Consider the following 21,707-nt stretch of genomic DNA (forward strand, 5'->3'; position numbering starts at 1 on the left):
GCCGCATGGCGCGCAGTCTCGGGTTTTATGGTGATGGGATTAGTTTCCAGGTGGTCTTTGGACAATCATTCTAATTCAGTCTTTCCTGGTGGTGCACGCATTGCTCAAGACGGATGCTAGCGAGAGGGATTCTGGGAAGTGGACGGACACGTACTGTCTCCTTTCAACCTTTCCTGAACTCTTCCGGTTGGTGGTGGCTTATTAGTTCCGTATTCCTTATCAGGATCTCCGGTCATAAAACAACTCATGCAAATGGTTACTATGGTGCCTGGCCAGGGTGGGCGGTTTCAATCAGTTTGCTTCCCCTAACATAAGTATGGCTGAGTCCCTTCACTGTTCACCTGAAACTACCACAACATTGTTAATCAGTTATACCCTAAAACAAAATAAAAAGTCTAAAGTTTGAAAAAAAAAATAATTTTCTTGTTGTTACCAATGAACTAAAATGTCACATGAGGCCCTCTCCAACCCCCTCAAAGGAAGATGAGGTAATCTGGCACCTAGACCCCTTCCATTCTCCATAGGTAGGTTATCTAAGCCTGAAAGCATGCTATTTATTAATGACTTTCTTTTCCTATTTTAAAAAAACGTTTTCCTCTCTGTAGCCCTTCAGAATTCCCCCCTGCTCGCTAGAAGGGTTGATGCTTAATTAGTGAACCAATCAATAAAGACAATTAAACTTTTTAAATTTACCCAGTTGATTTTTTTTTCTTGCCAGTCAGGACCTGAAAGGGATCTTTTCCGTTGTTCCTAGCAATTCACATTGAAACTCACAAAAGTGACTCTAATGCTTGAGGCTACAAACATTTAAGAGCAATAACCAATTTTCTAGCAACCCATGGATTCATTTATGCCTGAATGGCTCTATTGAACGATGTCCCTCATACCTCAGTTGTGGATTGAAGCGGAAGACACAACCTAAAAGTTGCAAGTTGTTCTATTTAGGGATGTTACTCACAATTTTAACTCTAGTAACAATCTCTCACACAGGTCTGAGGAACTGCTCCATAGAGGTAAGGGAGAAGCTGGGATATAGAGAAGGCGTTTTTGTTTTTTGTGTGTGTTTTTTTTTTTTTTCCTGGAAAAAACAGGCAGTTGACCATTAAAGGATCACTGATAATCACAAAGAATAGACAACTCAAGTTAATGATTTTAGTGCTTTTCTTCTGTATGTGAGAGGATGCAAGAATCTGGGCTTCTTAACATTAGTCCTTAGATATGCATCTTAACTATTAACGCTCATTGTCCCAGGCACAGAATGCTTCCTGCCTGGCTGCATCCTGATTTCCCCTCAGGGAACACCTTTGGGGAACAGCAGCAGTGGCTGCGGCTTTGTTTCTTTAAGAACTAGAATGGGATCAGGAATGTGGGCAACGTTGCCTGCCCACAGTAACAGAATTTGGAAAAGTCTATTAGACTTGTCCTCTGAGAGCAGGATGAGCTTGGGAGGAGTCTAAATTACTGTCTCTTCACATCTTTAAGGAGTAAAGCTCCTCCCTCTGGGGAGGAGAACCATTTCCCCGCATTCTTCCGGGGAGCTGACAGGAAATGCTCTGCAAGTTAAGGATGGCAAACAGCCTTTCATGGGGGTCTCCAGAGCACCCAGAACCACACTACCAGGAAGAGCCTAGGCAGAGCGACACCAGCGTTGAACCAATGAGGAATGAGGATGAAGACTTTCCCCCAGTGAGCATGCGTCAGGGGAGGGATTTCCGGTCTCCTCGCCTAGCGCTCAATTTGCTTAGACCATCCTTTGCTGCAGGGTAGGCTACCGGGAAACCGTTGTGCTCCGTTGGGTATGGTTGTCCTCATGGAATGGTGAGAAGAGAAGGGGACACCCGCCTAGCCAGCCTGGTTGCCCCTTTTTTTGGCGTCTCTCCTGTTGGCTCGCTGGTCGGGGACGGGAGGGTCTGAGAGGAGGCACCAGACCCGGGGTAAGGACCGACACTCCCGTCCCTCGCAAGGCAGAGTCCGATGGCTACGGCGGCGCTGCGGGACCCACCTCAGGTAAACGCTCTTCCTCCCGGCCCTCACCGCCCTCGCCCCGTGCGTGCTAAGTCGCTTCAGTCGTGTCCGACTCTTTGCGACCATATGGACCGTAGCCCTCCACGTCCTCTGTCCATGGATTCTCCAAGCAGGAATACTGGAGGGGGTTGTCATGCCCTACTCCCGGGACCCGACACAGGGATTGAACCCGCGTCTCCTGTGTCTCTTGCATTAGCAGGCGGGTTCTTTTTTGGGGGGGGGAGGGGTGGGTGGGTGGATGTGGATCCCTAATACATAAGTTGTGCATCAGTTCTAGGGAACAAATGGAGAAGGGACGCTGTTCTTCAGGAATTTAGGGGGGAGGAAGGAGGCAAGTGTGTACAGGCGTATGACATTCAAATAGATAATTTCAGGGTAATTTTCTTAATAACTATATATATAAAGGTTGTTAAGATAGCACTGAAAAAGGACATTGTTTTAAAAGTTCAGGACAGTTTTTTTTGAGTCAGGTTTAGAAAAATGAGAAGTATTTTGCCGAGTGAAGTAAGAAAGAAAATACATCCTGAGCGGAGGGACTGCTGCTGCTGCTGCTAAGTCACTTCAGTCGTGTCCGACTCTGCGACCCCATAGATGGCAGCCCACCAGGATCCCCCGTTCCTGGGATTCTCCAGGCAAGAACACTGGAGTGGGTTGCCATTTCCTTCTCCAATGCAGGAAAGTGAAAAGTGAAAGTGCAATTGCTCAGGCGTGTCCGACTCTTTGTGACCCCATGGACTGCAGCCTACCAGGCTCCTCCGTCCATGGGATTTTCCAGGCAAGAGTACTGGAGTTGGGTGCCATCGCCTTCTCCAGAGCAGAGGGACTAGAATATGTAAATAGCAATGATAGTAACAACGGTCACAAAAATAACAGTAAACACACAGTGCTTACCAAGAACTGTTTTAAACCCTCAATATATGTTATTTAATCTTAATAGTAATCGTGTGAAGTAGGTGATAACTGTTTTATAGAGAAGGAAACTTTAGCACTCTCTCCCCTTCCCTCTCTCTTTCCTCTCCTTAACCCTTCCTATCCTTCACCGTTTTTCTAGTCTCCCGGTCCTGGACGCAAGAATCTGGTCGAAGGGCCCTCAGCCTGAGCTGAGGATTGGAGACTGATCACCTCCTCTTGGCAGAGAACTCAAATTCTGGTTCTGGTCTGGTCTGATTTGTGGTAGGGCTGAGTTCCAGTCCTCCCTTCTCTGGAGGCCCAGGGAAAAGTTCCATAACGCCTGGGTATCTGTAGGTGGCAGGAGACGTCTGTAAGGCCGCCCCTTTCGCCCCCCTCTCCCGCCTCCTCCCCCTTCTTCTTTCAACCTGGCTTCCTTTCCTCCCTTTGAAATCTTTGATGTTAGTACTTGGATCTGAAGTTCTGTGTCTCTATAGGAGGTTTTCTGAGAGACTGTATTCTTGTATTTAAGGGCTTCCTTGGTGGCGCAGAGGTTAAAGCGTCTACCTGCAATGTGGGAGACCTGGGTTTGATCCCTGGATCGGGAAGATCCCCTGGAGAAGGAAATGGCAACCCACTCCAGTATTCTTGCCTGGAGAATCCCATGGACAGAGGAGCTTGGTGGGCTACAGTCCACGGGTCGCAAAGAGTTGGACACGACTGAGCGACTTCACTTCACTATTAAGCATGTTGTAGAGACTCATAGCTGGTGTACAGTACCCTAGAACTTAACCTCAAGCAGTCTGCCTCTTACTCCATGGTGTTGTTCTAAGGAAGGAAAGCAAGAGGCTATATTTAATACATTTTGTTTTTTTCAGTTCCAAGCTTCAGACATAGAAAAGGCTTTCTGACTTACAACACATTTTAAAATATTTATCTATTTATTTTAATTGGAGGCTAATTACTTTACAATATTGTAATGGTTTTTGCCATACATTCACATGAATCATGTACATGTGTACATGTGTCCCCCATCCTGAATCCTCCCTCCCACCTCCCTGCCCATCCCACCCCTCAGGTCATCCTAGTGCACCAGCCCTGAGCAGGGTGATTCTTTACCACTGTTGCCACCTTGGGAAGGCCACGCTGCACCAGACACTTAAGTCTGGGGCCCATCCTCACTTGCCTGCAGCTCAGGCCCCAGGATTCAGGATGGTGAAGCGGTCATCAGGTCATTTCTGTCCACATGGTGGCTAGTGGGAGAGCGTGACAGACAGAGGGACCCCGAAATGCAGAGGCTTGTAGGTCAGACTAGCCGGAATCCTGGTACAACTTCTCTGTTTTCCTTTAGAAGCCAGATGTGGTCAGGCCAGAGTCAGGCTTGCAGTGTTGCTGCCTGAGAAATTGGCAATTTGTTATACAAGTAATGAGAGGTTTGAATTGCAGGTAGGAGGTAGTCTTACCGAAATCAAAAGACACTCCAACTAGTTGCAGAGAAGAGAACAGACTATAGAAGTAAACAGGGGAGGGGTAGCAGGAGGCATGGAATGATTAATTGCGGTAGCCTAACAGTTAGAACTGGACATGGAACAACAGATTGGTTCCAAATAGGAAAAGGAGTACGTCAAGACTGTATATTGTCACCCTGCTTATTTCACTTATATGCAGAGTACATCATGAGAAATGCTGGACTGGAAGAAGCACAAGCTGGAATCAAGATTGCCAGGAGAAATATCAATAACCTCAGATATGCAGATGACACCACCCTTATGGCAGAAAGTGAAGAGGAACTAAAAAAGCCTCTTGATGAAAGTGAAAGTGGAGAGTGAAAAAGTTGGCTTAAAGTTCAACATTCAGAAAATGAAGATCATGGCATCCGGTCCCATCACTTCAAGGGAAATAGATGGGAAAACAGTGGAAACAGTGTCAGACGTCATTTTTTTGGGCTCCAAAATGACTGCAGATGGTGACTGCAGCCATGAAATTAAAAGATGCTTACTCCTTGGAAGGAAAGTTATGACCAACCTAGATAGCATATTCAAAAGCAGAGACATTACTTTGCCAACAAAGGTCCGTCTAGTCAAGGCTATGGTTTTTCCTGTGGTCATGTATGGATGTGAGAGTTGGACTGTGAAGAAGGCTGAGCGCTGAATAATTGATGCTTTTGAACTGTGGTGTTGGAGAAGACTCTTGAGAGTCCCTTGGACTGCAAGGAGATCCAACCAGTCCATTCTGAAGGAAATCAGCCTGGGATTTCTTTGGAAGGAATGATGCTAAAGCTGAAACTCCAGTACTTTGGCCACCTCATGCAAAGAGTTGACTCATTGGAAAAGACCCTGATGCTGGGAGGGATTGGGGGCAGGAGGAGAAGGGGACGACAGAGGATGAGATGGCTGGATGGCATCACTGACTCGATGGACGTGAGTCTGAGTGAACTCTGGGAGTTGGTGATGGACAGGGAGGCCTGGCGTGCTGCGATTCATGGGGTCGAAAAGAGTCAGACACGACTGAGCGACTGAACTGAACTGAATTGAGTATTCATGGACCAGAGGGACTGCCCTCGATGTCTCAGGAATTCTGGATCCATTTTTGGAGACGGGCCAAGCCAAATTTGGGGTCTTGTTGGTGACAGAAAGGAAGTAGTGATGGATGACCTTCAGGGTTTTGACCCTAGTAGATGAAGGGATGGAAGGCCCATCAACTGGATGGGGACCTTAACAGCAGATTAATTTTCCTTGGAAATACTATGTTTGTTTTCGCTCTGTTAAGAGTCTGAGATGTTTCAGAGAAGACTGAGTGTAGGCAACAAGTGGGCAGTTGACTAGGCAGGTCTGGAAAACTGGGAAGGTGTTTAGGAATGGAAATTCTCAAAAGTGATGACCGTTGTGTGGAGCAGCGTGGAGCTGTGGATCACATTTAGGAGGGGATGCAGGTTATAGTAGGCATGATATTAGTTGGTCAGAAAGATGGGTGTGTCCTGAGAAGTGGTTCTTTTGCTCAGGGCCTGGATATGTTTGTGGGATGAGTGGAGGAAAAATGGCTGAGGAGACCCAGGAGTAATTGAGACAAGAAGGCAGTGAGGCTGGGGCTACTGCTTATTTAATACTATATGGCTTCTTCAGGATTTTGTGATGAATTTTGATGGGATCTGGGATGTTTTAGTCTTGCTAGTGGATAAGGTCTGGGGCAGATGTCATTTATGAGTCACTACATCTGGCTTAAAACTCAACATTCAGAAAACTAAGATCATGGCATCCAGTCCCATCACTTCATGCCAAATAGATGGGGAAACAATGGAAACAGTGACAGACTTTATTTTCTTGGACTCCAAAATCACTGCAGATGGTGACTGCAGCCATGAAATTAAAAGATGCTTGCCCCTTGGAAGGAAAGCTATGACCAACCTAGACAGCATATCAAAAAGCAGAGACATTACTTTGCCAACAAAGGTCGATCTAGTCAAGGCTATAGTTTTTCCAGTAGTCATGTATGGATGTGAGAGTTGGGCTATAAAGAAAGCTGAGCAATGAAGAACTGATGCTTTTGAACTGTGGTGTTGGAGAAGACTCTTGAGAGTTCCTTGGACTGCAAGGAGATAAAACCAGTTAATCCTTAAAGAAATCAGTCCTGACTATTCATTGGAGAGACTGATACTGAAAATCCAATGCTTTGGCCACCTGATGCGAAGAACTGACTGACTGGAAAAGACTCTGATGCTGGAAAAGATTGAGGTGGGAGGAGAAGGGGATGACAGAGGATGAGATGGTTGGATGGCATCACCAACTCAAAGGACGTGAGTTTGAGTCCACTCTGGGAGTTGGTGATGGACAGTAAAGCCTGGTGTGCTGTAGTCCATGAGGTCGTGAAGAGCTGGACACGACTGAACGACTGAACTGAACTGAAGTGATGTCTTGTGGGGAGATTTTTAGGGCTGGGTTTTTTACAAAGGTTGAGTGGAGAGACAGGTGTGGTGGTTGAAAGGGCAAAGCTGGCAGTAAAGAAGTTGAAGAAAGCTGTGGGGATGTGAAATTCACGTCTGGTTTTAGGGTGGCAAATATGGAAGGAAGGACTGGTGGCAGGTGGTGAGATTGCAGGCCAAGCCCAGAGTTCAGATGGCATCTGTGTGCACCACCACCCCTTCCACCTAGTGACTGCTGAGGGCTGAACACAGTGGTTAATGGGCTGTGAGGAGACAGTGGCCTCTGTTGCACCAGGGCCTGGCATCTTCCCTCAGGTTGGGAGCTCTGGTGGAGAATATCTGGAATAGATTTGTGCAGACATGGATTGTGGGTTCTCAGAGGGATAATGTTCAAGCTTTCATCTGTCCCCTTCATGACAGGGTGGTGTGACCTTTCCAGATATTGCTGTGCGCTTCTCCCAGAGGGAATGGAGACTCCTTGATGAGACTCAGAGACTCCTGTATCTGGATGTGATGCTGGAGAACTACACACTTATATCCTCACTGGGTAAGACTCAACCTCCCCAGTGACCTGAGCTGGGCTCTGTATCCTGCCTCATCCCACCTTTCTGAAGGAGGTGCTCTGGCCTCACGTGGTATAGGCACTGCTGGTTTCCCCAGTTTTCTGTATAGTTGGGGTAGGTAGAAGGCTGGGGTGTTGGCACTGCCCTCTTTTCTCTCCAACCCCAATCTTTGCTGTACTAAACTCTCATAGGGCAAGTGATTTGGTTATACATATATATGTATACATCCATGTGTTTTCAGTTCTTTTCTGTTAAATAGTTTACTGTAAGTTATTGAATATGGTTCCCTGTGCTATACAGTACATCATTGTTTATTGTATACATGGTAGTGTGCATCTGTTAATCCCATACTCCCAGTTTATCCCTCCCTCACTTCTGCTTTGGTAAACATGAGTTTGTTTTATCTGAGTCTGTGTATATTTTGTAAATAAAGTTCATTCGTACTTTTTTTTTTTTAGATTCTACATATAAGTGACATCACATATATTTGTTTTTCTCTGACTTACTTCACTTAGTATGATAACTTCTAGGTTCATCCATGTTGCTGCAAATAGCATTATTTCATTCTTTTTATGACTAGTATGTAATACCCGGCCCCCCCTCGACCCACTGCTCCCAGACACACCTCACACCTTGAGGCTTTGGGATCTTAGTTCCCTGGCCAGGGATTGAACTTAGGCCCCAGCAGTGAAAGTGCCCAGTCCTAACTACTGGACCTCCAGGGCATTCGCTGTAATTGCTTTTTGACCATTTTATTATAATATGCTTCAATGAAGTTTTTGATTGAGCCTGTGAGCCTCATGTATCTGGATGTGTACTCTTTTCTCTCTAGTTAGAAAGTTTTCAATCATTGTTTCTTTAAATGTGCTTGCTACCCCTTTCTCTCTGTCTGCTCTTTCCAGGACTCTGAAAATACAAATAGTGTTTTGCTTTTTGTTTCATAATCCGTGTATGCTTTCTTCACTTCATCTTTGTCTCTCTTTTCTCCTCACTGGATAATTAGAACACCTGTTTTCAAGTTCCTAGACTTATTTTGCTTAATAAAATTTGGCTATTGATACTGTCTTCATTGTGCTTTATTTCATTGTATTCTTCAGCAGCAGAACTTCTGTTTGGGTCCATTTGTTTGTTTGCTTTCTTTTTTAAAACACATTTTTATTTGGTTAGTTTTGGCTATGCGGGTCTTTGTTGCAGTGAGCGGGGACTGCTCTTCCTTGTGGTGTGTAGGTTTCTCATTGCAGTGGTTTCTTTTCTTGTGGAGCACAGACTTTAGGAGCATGGGATCAGTAGTTGTGCAGGGGCTCAGTTGCTACAGGCCATGTATAATCTTCCTGGACCAGGGATCTTTGACAGGTGGACTCTTAAAGACTGGACCACCAGGGAAGCTCTTGTTTGTTTCTTTTAAATGAGTGTCATGATTGTATTACTAAGGTAAACATAATGCCCAACAGATGAAGGTAATTTTATCAACTCAGAGTTTTTGCAAGTACGTGAAATTTCCATTTTTATTGTATGGTTTTCTCAGACTAGTCAGAGCATTTCTTAATTATATTCCAGTGTAGCTGCTTTGGAATGATTTTCAATAGCCATAACATAAGAATGTACCAAGGACTTTCAATCTAAACAGAATTCCAAGTGACTGAATTTTAGTTAAACAAGGTAAGAAATAGGGAGGCTCAACAGGGAGGGGATATTCGTATACATATGGCTAATTTACTTTGTTGTACAGTAGAAATTAACACAACATTGGGAAACAATTACTCCCCCCAAAAAGATTGATAATATCATCAGATTATTGATACTACCCCTTTTCAACAGATATTTATACTCTTCTAATACACCAGTTATATGTTTGAACATTCAAAACACAAAGACAGCACAAAAAGACAATAAAAGTTTAAGCCCATAGTCATAATTTTTTGATAGAAACTTAATTATCTTTCCTGCAAATCAACTGGGTCTCCCATATTTCCATCTAGTTTTCACTTAGTTAAAAATAGATGCCTAAGGGATATACATTGCAAAGAAACAGGAAAACAATAGAATGGGAAAGACTAGAGATCTCTCTTCAAGAAAATTAGAGATACCAAGGGAACATTTCATGCAAAGATGGGCTCAATAAAGGACAGAAATGACGTGGACCTAACAGAAGCAGAAGATATTAAGAAAAGGTGGCAAGAATACACGAAAGAACTATACAAGAAAGATCTTCATGACCCAGGTAACCACGATGGTGTGATCACTCACCTAGAGCCAGACATCCTGGAATGTGAAGTCAAGTGGGCCTTAGGAAGCATCACTATGAACAAAGCTAATGGAGGTGATGGAATTCCAGTTGGGCTATTTCAAATTCTGAAAGATGATGCTGTGAAAGTGCTGCATTCAACATGCTAATAAATCTGGAAAACTCAGCAATGGCCACAGGACTGGAAAAGGTCAATTTTCATGCCAGTCCCAAAGAAAGGCAATGCCAAAGAATGTTCAAACTACTGCACAATTGCACTCATCTCACACCCTAGCAAAGTAATGCTGAAAATTCTCCAAGCAAGGCTTGAACAGTACATGAACTTCCAGATGTTCAAGCTGGATTTAGGAAAGGCAGAGGAAGCATAGATCAAATTGCCAACATCTGTTGGATCATAGAAAAAGCTAGAGAATTCCAGAAAAACATCTACTTTTGCTTCATTGACTATGCCAAAACCTTTAACTGTGTGGATCACAACAAACTGTGGAAAATTCTTCAAGAGATGGGAACCCAGACCGCCTTACCTGCCTCCTGAGAAATCTATATGCAGGTCAAGAAGCAACAGTTAAAACCAGACATGGAACAACGGACTGGTTCCAAGTTGGAAAAGGAGCACATCAAGGCTGTATTCTGTCACTCCGCTTATTTAACTTCTATGCAGATTACATCATGCAAAATACCAGGATGGATGAAACACAAGCTGGAATCAAGATCGCCGGGAGAAATATCAGTAACTTCAGATATGCAGATGATATACCACCATTATAGCAGAAAGAGAAGTGGAACTGAGGAGCCTCTTTATGAAAGTGAAAGAGGAGAGTGAAAAGATGGCTTAAAACTCAGCATTCAAAAAACAAAGATCATAGCATCAGGTCCCATCACTTCATGGCAAATAGATGGGGAAACTAGAAACAGTGACAGACTTTATTTTTTGCGGCTCCAAAATCACTGCAAATGATGACTGCAGCCATGAAATTAAAAGACGCTTGCGAAGCTATGACCAACCTAGACAGCGTATTAAAAAGCAGAGACCTTACTTTGCTAACAAAGGTGCATCTAGTCAGAGCTATGGTTTTTCCAGGAGTCATGTGTGGATGTGAGAGTTAGACCATAAGGAAAGCTGAGCACTGAAGAATGGATGCTTTTAAACTGTGGTGTTGGGGAAGACTTAAAAGAGTCCCTTGGACTGCAATGGGATCAAACCAGTCAATCCTAAGGGAAATCAGTCCTGAATATTCATTGGAAGGACTGATGCTGAAGCTGAAGCTCCAATACTTTGGCCACCTGGTGCAAAGAACTGACTCACTGGAAAAGACCCCGATTCTGGAAAAGACTGAAGGCAGGAGGAGAAGGGGATGACAGAGGATGGGGTAGTTGGATGGCATCACTGACTCAATGGACACGAATTTGAACAGGCTCCGGGAGTTCATGATGGACAGGGAAGCCTGACATGCTGCAGTCTATGGGGTCACAGTCAAACATGACTGAGTGACTGAATTGAACTGAAGGCGTATACTTCATATATATACCATCTTGGTTCTCATAACTTTAGTTTTTCAAGTTTTTAATACCCATAGAAGTCCAAAGGTGTAAGAATACATAAACTGTTCTGGTAATAGGTAAGAGCAGACTGTAAAAGCATAAGTTGTTTGTGCTATTTCAGCATAGTAGAATGTTTTCTTTTGGAGACCAAGTAGAATAATTCTGCTAAAGGATCAGTGCAATAAGGACAGTCAATGTAAAAACAGCCTTTCCCATGTATTAGTTGACACTCTACTGGTATTAAGAGGATATAGTTGTTTTGTGTCTGCATGAAAGTGTTTGATTATAAATATATGTAATGATCTTGTATTGTTCCATTTCTTATTTTGATATGTCTTAGCTCCCTGTTGTATCATATTAAGAATCCCATCAATGATGTGATAGGGATTTCCCACATATTCACTTATCAATTTATCTGTTGATTCTTCACATCTATGGGCCTTTTTGGAGAGTGGGCATACCAGAACCTCCAATATCACTGGTTGAAAGTGTGGGGCGATTCTTCAGTCCTGTTCCTCTCAGCCAACCTTCATGAGTTCGGTGAGTGCCGGTATCGTTAGTCACTTAGTTGTGTCCGACTCTTTACGACCCCATGAACCGTAGCCCACCAAGCTCCTCTGTCCATGGAATTCTCCAGGCAAGAATACTGGAGTGGGTTGCCATTTCCTTCTCCATGGGATCTTCCCAACCCAGGGACTGAACCCAGGTCTCTCACATTGGAGGCAGAATCTTTACTGACCGAGCCACCAGTGAAGACCTGCTTTTTCATTTTTGTCTCTTTGTTAAACAACTTGTTTTGTTTATATATTGTTTACCTTACTTTGTTGAATTGTTGCTTTGTTGTTGCTTCACTGAACTGTGGTCAAACAATTATTTTGAACTCTTTGACCCTTTGTAGGTCTCCATTTCCTTGAGTGTGGTTTCTGATAAATTATGGTATTTCTGTATTGGTTTCACGTTTCTTTGATTTTTTGTGTGTTTCCTGTAGCCTTGCATTTCTTTATGCTGATTTGATGGTTTAGTCATTTCTTCCAGGCTTCACATTACAGTTTTTGGTGTGGGAAGATCTCAATTTGTGGTGGGTTCAAGTTTGGGCTGTGGCCATTCTGGCTCTGTGGAAGACCCAATTAGGTTGTTCTCTGTGCAGCTTCTTCACCTGAAGTCAGTGTCAGTAAAGATAATCAAGATTCCTCAATCAGCAAAGCTGAGGGTGTCCAAAGTGGTGGAGAAGGCTGCTAGCAAACTCCTGATCTCTTTTTCTCCCAGAGGACTTTGTCACCAAGGGGATCCTTCTTGGTGCCCTATCGACTGTTGGGTACCTGATTGGTTGTAGTAGCACTGGTGTCTGAGGTGTGTGCATCTGTTGAGGATCCACAGACCTGGGGTGTTGTATACAGGCACTTTTGGAGTGACAGTGGTTCTGGGGTCTGGGTGATTGGATAGCCTCAGCAGCCTTGGCTTTTGTTTGAGATATGTGGCTGTGCAGGGAGCAGCCATGGAATCTGCCTGGCTGCACATGTAGACAGTGGCTGTGGTTCTGTCAAACTGGCATGTCTATAGCGAAGTTGTTTCTAGTGCCTGAGACACAGAAGTACATGGTGTAGTGGTGGAGTCAGGGTCTGAAATGCTGGCACAGGTTTAGGGGGTGTGGCAGCCCTGCTTCTGAATCAGCACAACAGCTCCTGCCGAGGGTGTTAACCAGTAGCTTCATACTCACCAGGGTATCCACTCTGACCATGAGTGTCAGATAATTCAGTGGCAAAAGTTCCAGTGTCCTCTGTAGAGCAGGCAGCTATGTCTTCTGCAGCAGAGGCCACTGGGACTGCAGTGGCCCCTGCCCTGTGGCTGAGAGAAATAGGTCAGTGGCAGCCCAGCCCTCATTTCCTAGTCATTTCCAGATGTCTCTTTTAAGACACTTTCCAGTGATCCTTTCTGTGTGCTTCTTCCTTTTATTATGTTTCACTGTAGTGGTGGTGGTGGTGGTGTTCAACAGTTAGGTTGTGTCCTACTCTTTACAACCTCCTGGACTGCAGCACTGCAGACTCATCTGTCTTTCACTGTCTTCCGGAGTTTGCTCAAATTCATGTCCATTGAGCCAGTGATGCTATCTAACCATCTTATCTTCTGCTGCCCCTTTCTCCTTTTGCCTTCAATTTTCCCCATCATCAGGGTCTTTTCCAGTGAGTTGGCTCTTCGTATCAGGTGGCCAAAGTATTAGAACTTCAGCTTTAGCATCGGTCCTTCCAATGAGTATTCAGGGTTGATTTCCTTTAGGATTGACTAGTTGGATCTTCTTGCAGTCCACAATATTCTCAAGAGTATTCTCCAACACAATTCAAAAGCGTCAGTTCTTTGGCACTCAGCCTTCTTTATGGCTCAACTCTCACTTCCATACATGAATATGAGTCCGTTCTTCACTGGACTCTTGTGTCTTCCAAGGCTGATTAATGTCCTTCATGGATAGCTGTTTATTTTTCATTGGTAGTGAAGGGTGGTATCTCCTATTCTACTATTTTATTGATGTCACTCAACTTGTGCTCTTTCCTGGGTCTGCTGTAATGCTGAGTTGCTCTGGAACACTACTAGCCTTTCTGTGTTTCTTTTTTTTTTTTTTTTCCTTCAGTGCTCCATGTACCCAGTAATTGCGGTTATGACTTTCTTAGGGAAAGGAATCCTTTGTGCATAATGGGATGGACATGACTCTAGCTATGGCATGGTGAGCTCAGTGGGCCTGGTCCTGCTGAATTATAGCTGGGGAGACTGTGACATCAGGGCATTGTTAAAAATATACCAGGAAACTGTCTTTGTTCAATGAAAACTTTGGTACTATTGCCAGTGACCACACCCCATTTCTACCTTTACTCCTCCGCTGTTGACTTTTTGCTGACCTGTCATTTCTGTTACTTTGTCATTTCTGCTATGACTTCCAGCACAGGGATCAGCTCCACCTCTCTGGACTCAACATCTTACCTCTTTCTCTTACCACGCTTTCTCTATTACTCTCTGAACTTTGCCCATTGTGCATCATGCTGTGAGGTGTGAATATATCCTTAAATTGACCTTGAAAAGCAAATGATTTGTGATTCTGTTTTCGTGGCTGTGATCACACCCTTCTACTGAGCTTCACATCGGTAGTAGAAAAGGTCCTACAGGAAGCTGTGGGCAGAGAAACAAGCACTAGACCCTGCTTCTTTTCCTTGTGTCACACTCTATTTTTGTATCCTTTTCTTGTTGAGATCTCCACCAGTTTCAGTCCCAGTAATGCACAGCAGCTGCTGCTTAAACTGATTTCCAACTCCCTAGTCTTTAAAAGTATCCCATTTCTTTGAAGGTCATTCTTATATGAAATGGCTATACATTTATGGTGAACTAGCTCCCTCCCTATGAAGTCAATGTGCACTTCACTAGTGTTTCTTTGCATTCAGGTTGCTGCTGTGGAGCAGAAGGTGGGGAGACACCCTGTGAAAAAACTGTTCCTATAGGAGTCTCATGGACTGGATCTCCCACAGCAACTCCATTTTCTCAGAAGACCCATCCCTGTGAGAAGTGTAGTACAGTCTTGAGATATGTTTTCCAGTTGGTGGAGCAGCAGGGAACACAATACAGCCAAAAACTGTTGAGGTGTGGGGCGTGTGCAAAAAAATTTTATATGTCTTTGAGAAGCTGTGTCCATGAGGCTTTATCTTTTAAGAGCCCCAGATTCCATGTGTCAGGGAAGCCTCTTACTTCTGGGAAAATTCTGGCCAGCGTGGGATATCTGCAGGCCACTTATACTGTGGAGAAGCTGAATACAGTCACCCAGTGCAGATCAACTTCACCAAGCAGAAATCATACCTCCGGAAATTGCGAGAAAGCCTTCAGCTCTGAACACACACTTGTTCAGGACTGGAGTGTCTACACTGAAAGGCCATGTTTTGTGTGCAGGGAATGCGGGAAAACATTCAGGTACAAATCAACGTTTATTATCCACCAGAGAGTTCATCCTGGGGAAAGACTTCATTTGTTTATCAAAAGTGGCAAATCTTTTAGACAAAACTCAACTGTCAGTCAGGATCAAAAAATTTATATTCGTTCAGGATCAGAGAAGTGCAGCAAATGTGGGAAATCCTTAAGCCACAAATCAGTCCTCGTTTCTCCCCAGAGATTGCACAATGGAGAGAATAGTTCTGTGTGCAGTGACTGTGCAGAGTCTTTTTATGACAGCTTTGTGTTCATTGGACATAAGAGAGTATTTTCTGGAGAACGTCCTTATAGGTGTAGTGACTGTGTGAAATCTTTTACATGTAGATCTGCCCTCATTTATCATCAGAGATCTCACACAGGAGAAAGACCTTATGACTGCAGTGAATGTGGGAAATCCTTTACCACTAACCGCATCCTCCGATCTCATCAGAGATCTCACACTGGAGAAAGGCCTTATAAATGCAGTGAATGTGGAAAATGCTTCACCTCTAACTTCAAACTCCGTAATCATCAGAGATCTCACACAGGAGAAAAGCCTTATAAATGCTATGAATGTGGGAAATCTTTTACCTCTACCAATTCTTTCCAATATCATCGGAGATCTCACACAGGAGAAAAACCTTATAAATGTTATGAATGTGGGAAATCTTTTACCTCTACCGGTGCTCTCCAATATCATCAGAGATCTCATACTGGAGAAAGGCCTTACAAATGCAGTGAATGTGGGAAATCTTTTATGTCTAGATCCTCATTCATTTGTCATAATAGATCTCACACAGGAGAAAGACCTTACAAGTGCAGTGAATGTGAGAAATCTTTTACCTCTAGGCCTTCCCTCAGATATCATCAGAGATCTCATGCAGGAGCAAGGCCTTATAAGTGCAATGAATGTGGGAAATCTTTTCTTACTAACTCCCATCTCCATCGTCATCAGAGAGTTCACACTGAAGAAAGGCCTTATGCATGTGGTGAGTGTGGAAAATCTTTTGCCAGTAGCACTAGTCTCCGTCTTCATGAAGGCACTCACACTGAAAGGCCTATTGAGTGCAGTGAATGTGGGAAATCTTTTTTTAATCCTGTTGTTTTTCATTACCATCAGAGAATTCATTCTAGTGAATGGCCATATAGGTGCGGTGAGTGTGGGAAATCTTTTACCTCTAAATTCAACTTTCGTTATCATCAGGGGATTCATTCTGGAGACAGATCTTATGTAAGGTGCAATGAATGCAAGAAATCATTTACGACTATCAGTTCTCTCCGTAATCATCAGAGAGTTCATTCTGGAGAAAGACCTTATGAGTGCAGTGAATGTGGAAAATCTTTCATGTATAGGTCGGCCCTCAAGTGTCATCAGAAATCACATGCAAGGGAAAGGCCTTTTGAGTGTAGTGAATGTGGGAAATCCTTTCTCTTTAGGAGTACCTTAATTGAACACCAAAGAGTTCACACAGGGAAAAGTGCTTATGTGTGTACTGAGTGTGGGAAATCTTATAATAGTAAGTGTAGGTTTATTGAACACCAGAGTATTCACAAAGGTGAAAGGCGTTATGAATGCAGGGAATGTGGAAAATCTTTTAACTTTAACTCTGCCTTGTACTATCATAAGAAAACTCACGCTGGAGAAAAGCCTTACAAATGCATTGAATGTGGAAAATCTTTTATTACTAATTACCTCCTCCGTGTTCATCAGAGAGCCCACACTGGAGAAAAGCCTTTTGAGTGCAGTGAATGTGGGAAATCTTATACCCTTAATTACTACCTTCGTTGTCATCTTAAAGTTCATACTGGAGAAAGGCCTTACAAATGCACCAAATGTGGGAAATCTTTTACCACTAGTTACCAGCTCCGTATACATCTGAGAAGTCACACTGGAGAAAAGCCTTATGAGTGCAGTGAATGTGGGAGATCCTTTAGCAGCAAATCTGGCCTCTGTTATCATCAGAGTGCTCACACTGGAGAAAGGCCTTATGAGTGTGGTGATTGTGGGAAAACCTTTGTCCAGAGAAATCATCTCATTATACACCAGAGAGCTCACACTGGAGAAAGGCCTTATAAGTGCAGTGAATGTGGGAAATCTTTCACTCGTGGCAACAGCCTCTATTACCATCAGAAAGTTCACCGTGGAGAAAGGCCTTTTAAATGTAGTGAATGTGGGAAATCTTTTATTAACACCACTAAACTGCACTGTCATAAGAAAGCTCACACTGGAGAAAGGCCTTAGGAATGCACTAAATATAGGAAATCTTTTACGAGCAAATCACTTTGAACATTTGAGAGTTTACCCTACAGGAAGTCATAAATGTGCAGTGAATGTGCAATTTCCTTGTTGAGTTTAGGGACACTGGAGGAAATTGAGGGGCCATTGGTCTGAATTGAATCTCATTTCAAGTGTTTCTGAGAGCAGCATGAATCTTTATTCCTTATTCAGATTAAAGATTATAGGGTATTGAGGCACTGTTGAAAAGTATGTATTCTCCAAGTCTAAAAGAACCTGATGTGTTTCCTGATGTCCACAAATCTTTGAGCTAATCTCATTATTTGTACAGTCTCATTATTTGTATGACAACTGGGTCCAAGGGAAACCACAATTGGTACAGAAACTCTGGTTTAATAGGGAGTGGGGGGAAATTGCAGGCAACTTGATGGAATGTGCCTCTCCTTAAAGTGCATCCTGATGTTTATATGACATTGACTGTGCAGTATCAGTTTATCTGCTGATTCTAGTGAATTTTACTTTAAGGACCTTACTGCAGAGGCAGGAAAGGAAAAGGGGATGTGACTCTTGTGATCTAGGCAGCATTCCTGCTGACTCAGGCAGAAACCCTAACCCCATCTTCGCTACCACTGATAGAAGACTGATCTCCAGAGAACATGAGGAGTGTGTTGGTGGGTTCAGCATACAGTTGCAGAATCTTTTTTTTCCAAAAAGAGTAGGACATAAAGGTTTTTTTCATTTTGAGCCAATCTTTAAAGCTATATCAAAGTATAATTTACATGCACCAAACTTCAGCCATGAAGTCAGACCATTGTTTCTTGGCGGGAAACCAATGACAAATCTAGACGGTGTCCTGAAAATCAGAGACATTGCTCTGCCGACAAAGATTTGTATAGCCAAGGCTATGGTGTCCCCAGTGGTCACTTACGGTTGTGAGAGCTGGACCATAAAGAAGGCAGAATGCCAAGGAATTGATGACTTCAAAATGTGGTGCTAGAGAAGACTCCTGAAAGTCCTTTTACAGCAAGGAGATCCAACCTTGAATATTAACTGGAAGGACTGATGCTGAAGCAAGTTTTCACCTAGGTATGAACCTCTTGAGTCCTAATAATGCCCATATCTGTTAATGGTATGTTTATCTCTCCTTGCCCTTCCCACCTTTCCAATAACCATTGGTGCACTTTCCCTTAGAATAGATAATATGTGCATTTTCTTGAATTTATCTGATTGGAGTCATAAATGGCTTACTATTTTTGTTTTCCTTTGTTTCATAATTGTTTCAGATTCATCCATGATATATATAAATATCTCATCTCTTTAGTTTTTGGTGAGTAGCGTTCTTATATTTAGATGTACAACTGTTTATCCATTCATCTTTTTCTTAGCGTTTAGGTTATTTCTAGGTTTTCATTCTTGAAAATAAAGCTGCTGTAAACACTTGTGTCAGTTCTTTATGTGGATGTATGTTCCTTTTATTGATAACTCAGGGGAATGTCTGGGTCACTTTGGTAGATAAATTTTAACACCTGATGAAACTAAGAAACTCATTTAAAATGACTGTTCCCCTTTGCATTTCCATCTGCATTGTAGGAGTTCCAGTTTCTCAACATCTGTACCAGTCATTAATATCAGTCCTTTTAATAAGTGAGTAGTGCTATCTCAGTGAGCTTTCAATTGGTTTTACTACATTTCCCTAGAGATTCATGATTTTGAGCATTTTTAATGTGCTGTTTACCAGCTGTATATCTTCTGTATAATTGCTGATTGTATCATTTGCCTTTTTTAATATGTATCATCCCTGTTCCCATCACTTAAGTCTAGGCATTCAGTGAAACAATAAACCTAGCCCTGCTTTGTAGCTTTTGCCAATTTTAAAAATTCTTAGGTTGTGAAAGTGGGATGTACTCAGGGAAGCAGCTGATAAATTCTGCTTGGGTCCTCTGGGTGTTCGGTGGAAAACTAAACTTAGCATCCAGTTTCTTATGTTGTTCAGTCACTCAGTCGTGTCCAACTCCGAAACCCCATGAAGTGCAGGACACTAGGCTTCCCTGTCTCACCATCTCCTGATATGGGCTTCTTACACTCTAAATGCTCTCTTCAAGGTTCTTGTCATCTTTCTCTGTAATTAATAACTCATGGCATCAGGTATTTTCCCTACGTGAAGTTCACCAACACTTGGGATGTTTTTCAAAGGCTCCAGTTGGTTGATTGGGCTACTGTGGGTCTCTCCATCCCTGGTGAGACTTCTCAGGAAATCTAGAGCATAGGAAGTTCCCCAACAGAACCTGGTGTGGCCTTTTTGTCCAAGGCCCACATTCTCCAAACCACTGGCCATGTTTGATTGGAGGTGGCATCTCAGGAGAGGGAAAGGGGTGAGCCAGGTATGGTGCAGAGCAGGAGGTGGCAGGAAGGTAGTGGTGGTAATGGGGACCCAGGAGAAACCTAGGTGTGTTGGCACCCACTAAGGGAATTTTGGTAGGACCATTCAGGCTGAGTAACCAATTCTCTTGGGGTGAGGTTACCATGGCTTATCCCGAAGGTGATGCACGGCCCAAAGTCAGAGATCCCTCTTGTCCTTGGAGGTTCCTGAGCAATGCAGGACAGTGAGGGCAGGATGCAGTCTTGTTGATCTGCTGGCAGGCCCCACCTTGTGCCCAACATGTATGGTGTAAATGCCAAAGATTTCCTCGATGAGGCAAAAAACCAAGGCTTAGCCTCTGAGGCACGAATCAAGAGTTTCAGTCTTTGGAGCAAAGTGGAGACTCAATCTTGGTATTGATTAGGTTGTCCAAGCTACATCATTAAGGAAGAAATTAATGTCAGACAAGAAAGCACAAATCAGGAACTTTAGTACTAAGCAGGATAAATGGTAAAAGACGACATGTAGCCATCAGTTCGAAACTCCAGGAAATCAAGGATTAAAGATTAAAAACTACATGTAGACATCATTTTGAAATTAAAGGAAATAAAATATTTCAGTGACTTCTTGTGGTACAGTGGTTAACAATTCACCAATTTCAGATTGGGTGAAATTGGTCTTACAATGCAGGTGGCATGGGGTGGATTCCCTGGTCCTGGAAGATCCCATATGCCACAGGGAAACTAAGCCTGTTCTCCAGAACAAGAGAAACTAATGAGGAGCTCTCTCACCACAAAGAGAGAGCAGCCCCTGCTTACTGCAACTTAGAGAAAGCACGAAGCAACAAAGACCGCCACCACAGCCACCACCTCAAAAAAAAAAAAAAAGTTAAGGGGGACTTCCCTGGTTGTCCAGTGTTTGGGAATCTGCCTGTCAATGGAGGGGACATAGGTTCTATCCCTGGTCTGGGAAGATTACACATGCCAGGGGCAGGTAAGTCCACGGGCCACAACTACTGAAGCCTGAACGCTTTAGAGCTTGTGCTCTGCAACACAAGAAGCCTCCATAATGAGAACGCCGCCCCACAGCAACTAGAGTACCCCCACTGGCTTCAACTAGAGAAAGCCTGTGTACAGTAACGGAGACCCACCGTAACCAATAATAAATAATCTTCAAAAATTGTGCAGGGAAAGCAAAGCCTTTTAAAGATAATCAGCTATACTCCAATGTAAAATAGTTTAAAAAAATAAAGAGAAATAAAAACGGAATTTTTTTTCCCAGTAAGACTACCATCTTGGTTCATTTGGGGTGTTATAACAAAATACCACAACCTTGTTAGTTGTTTTTGTTTGTTTGTTTTTTGTTTTTAATGAATATTTCTTATTAAGTTGGAGGCTGTGGAGTACCAGATCAAGATACCAGAATGGATGAGTTTTCTGATGGCACCCCACTTCCTGGATCTTAGTTGGTGCTTTCTTGCTGTGTCCACATGTGATAGAGTTAGGGGTCTCTCTGGAGCTTCTTATAAAGGCATTAATACCACTTCCGAGGACTCCATCACCCTATAACGGAAACATCTCTTAAGACCCCCACTCCTAATCTCTTAAAGACCCCACTAGCACCTTTGGGACTGTTCTTTCAACACACAACTTTTGGAGGACTAACTCAAACATTCAGACCATAGCTTCTGCCTTGTAAGAAATGTGTAAATTTCATTAGAGATGAGCAAAATTGTATAGGTCAAAAAGTCCAGTTAAAGAAGAGCACTGAAGAAGGAATAAAGGTAAAGTTATTTTTCTCATTCTTAATTGATCTGATAACAATTTGTTTGAAATACTAATACCAACACATTCTATTATGTATGCTTATGTGTATGCATATCCTGTATATGTATGCTTCTATGTAAGTACAATTGTTTAGTCGCTCAGTGTGTCCAACTCACTGGTCGGATTGCAATATGCCAAGCTTCCCTGTCCTTTACCATCTTC

At 43.2% G+C, this 21,707-nt stretch overlaps 1 protein-coding gene across 1 annotated transcript; it reads left to right on the top strand.

Annotated features, from left to right (window-relative positions):
• Positions 1-1,573: 1,573 nt before the first annotated feature.
• On the top strand, positions 1,574-20,926 carry LOC109573040 (zinc finger protein 585A-like). The gene is made up of 3 exons (XM_019980248.2): positions 1,574-2,007; positions 7,253-7,379; positions 14,608-20,926. Exons 1-3 carry the CDS (start codon positions 1,975-1,977, stop codon positions 17,364-17,366), a joined length of 2,919 nt encoding a protein of 972 aa, XP_019835807.2. The 5' UTR covers positions 1,574-1,974; the 3' UTR covers positions 17,367-20,926.
• Positions 20,927-21,707: the final 781 nt, after the last annotated feature.

Source organism: Bos indicus, chromosome 18 (assembly GCF_029378745.1).
Source record: "Bos indicus isolate NIAB-ARS_2022 breed Sahiwal x Tharparkar chromosome 18, NIAB-ARS_B.indTharparkar_mat_pri_1.0, whole genome shotgun sequence".
Taxonomy (NCBI): Eukaryota; Metazoa; Chordata; class Mammalia; order Artiodactyla; family Bovidae; genus Bos; species Bos indicus.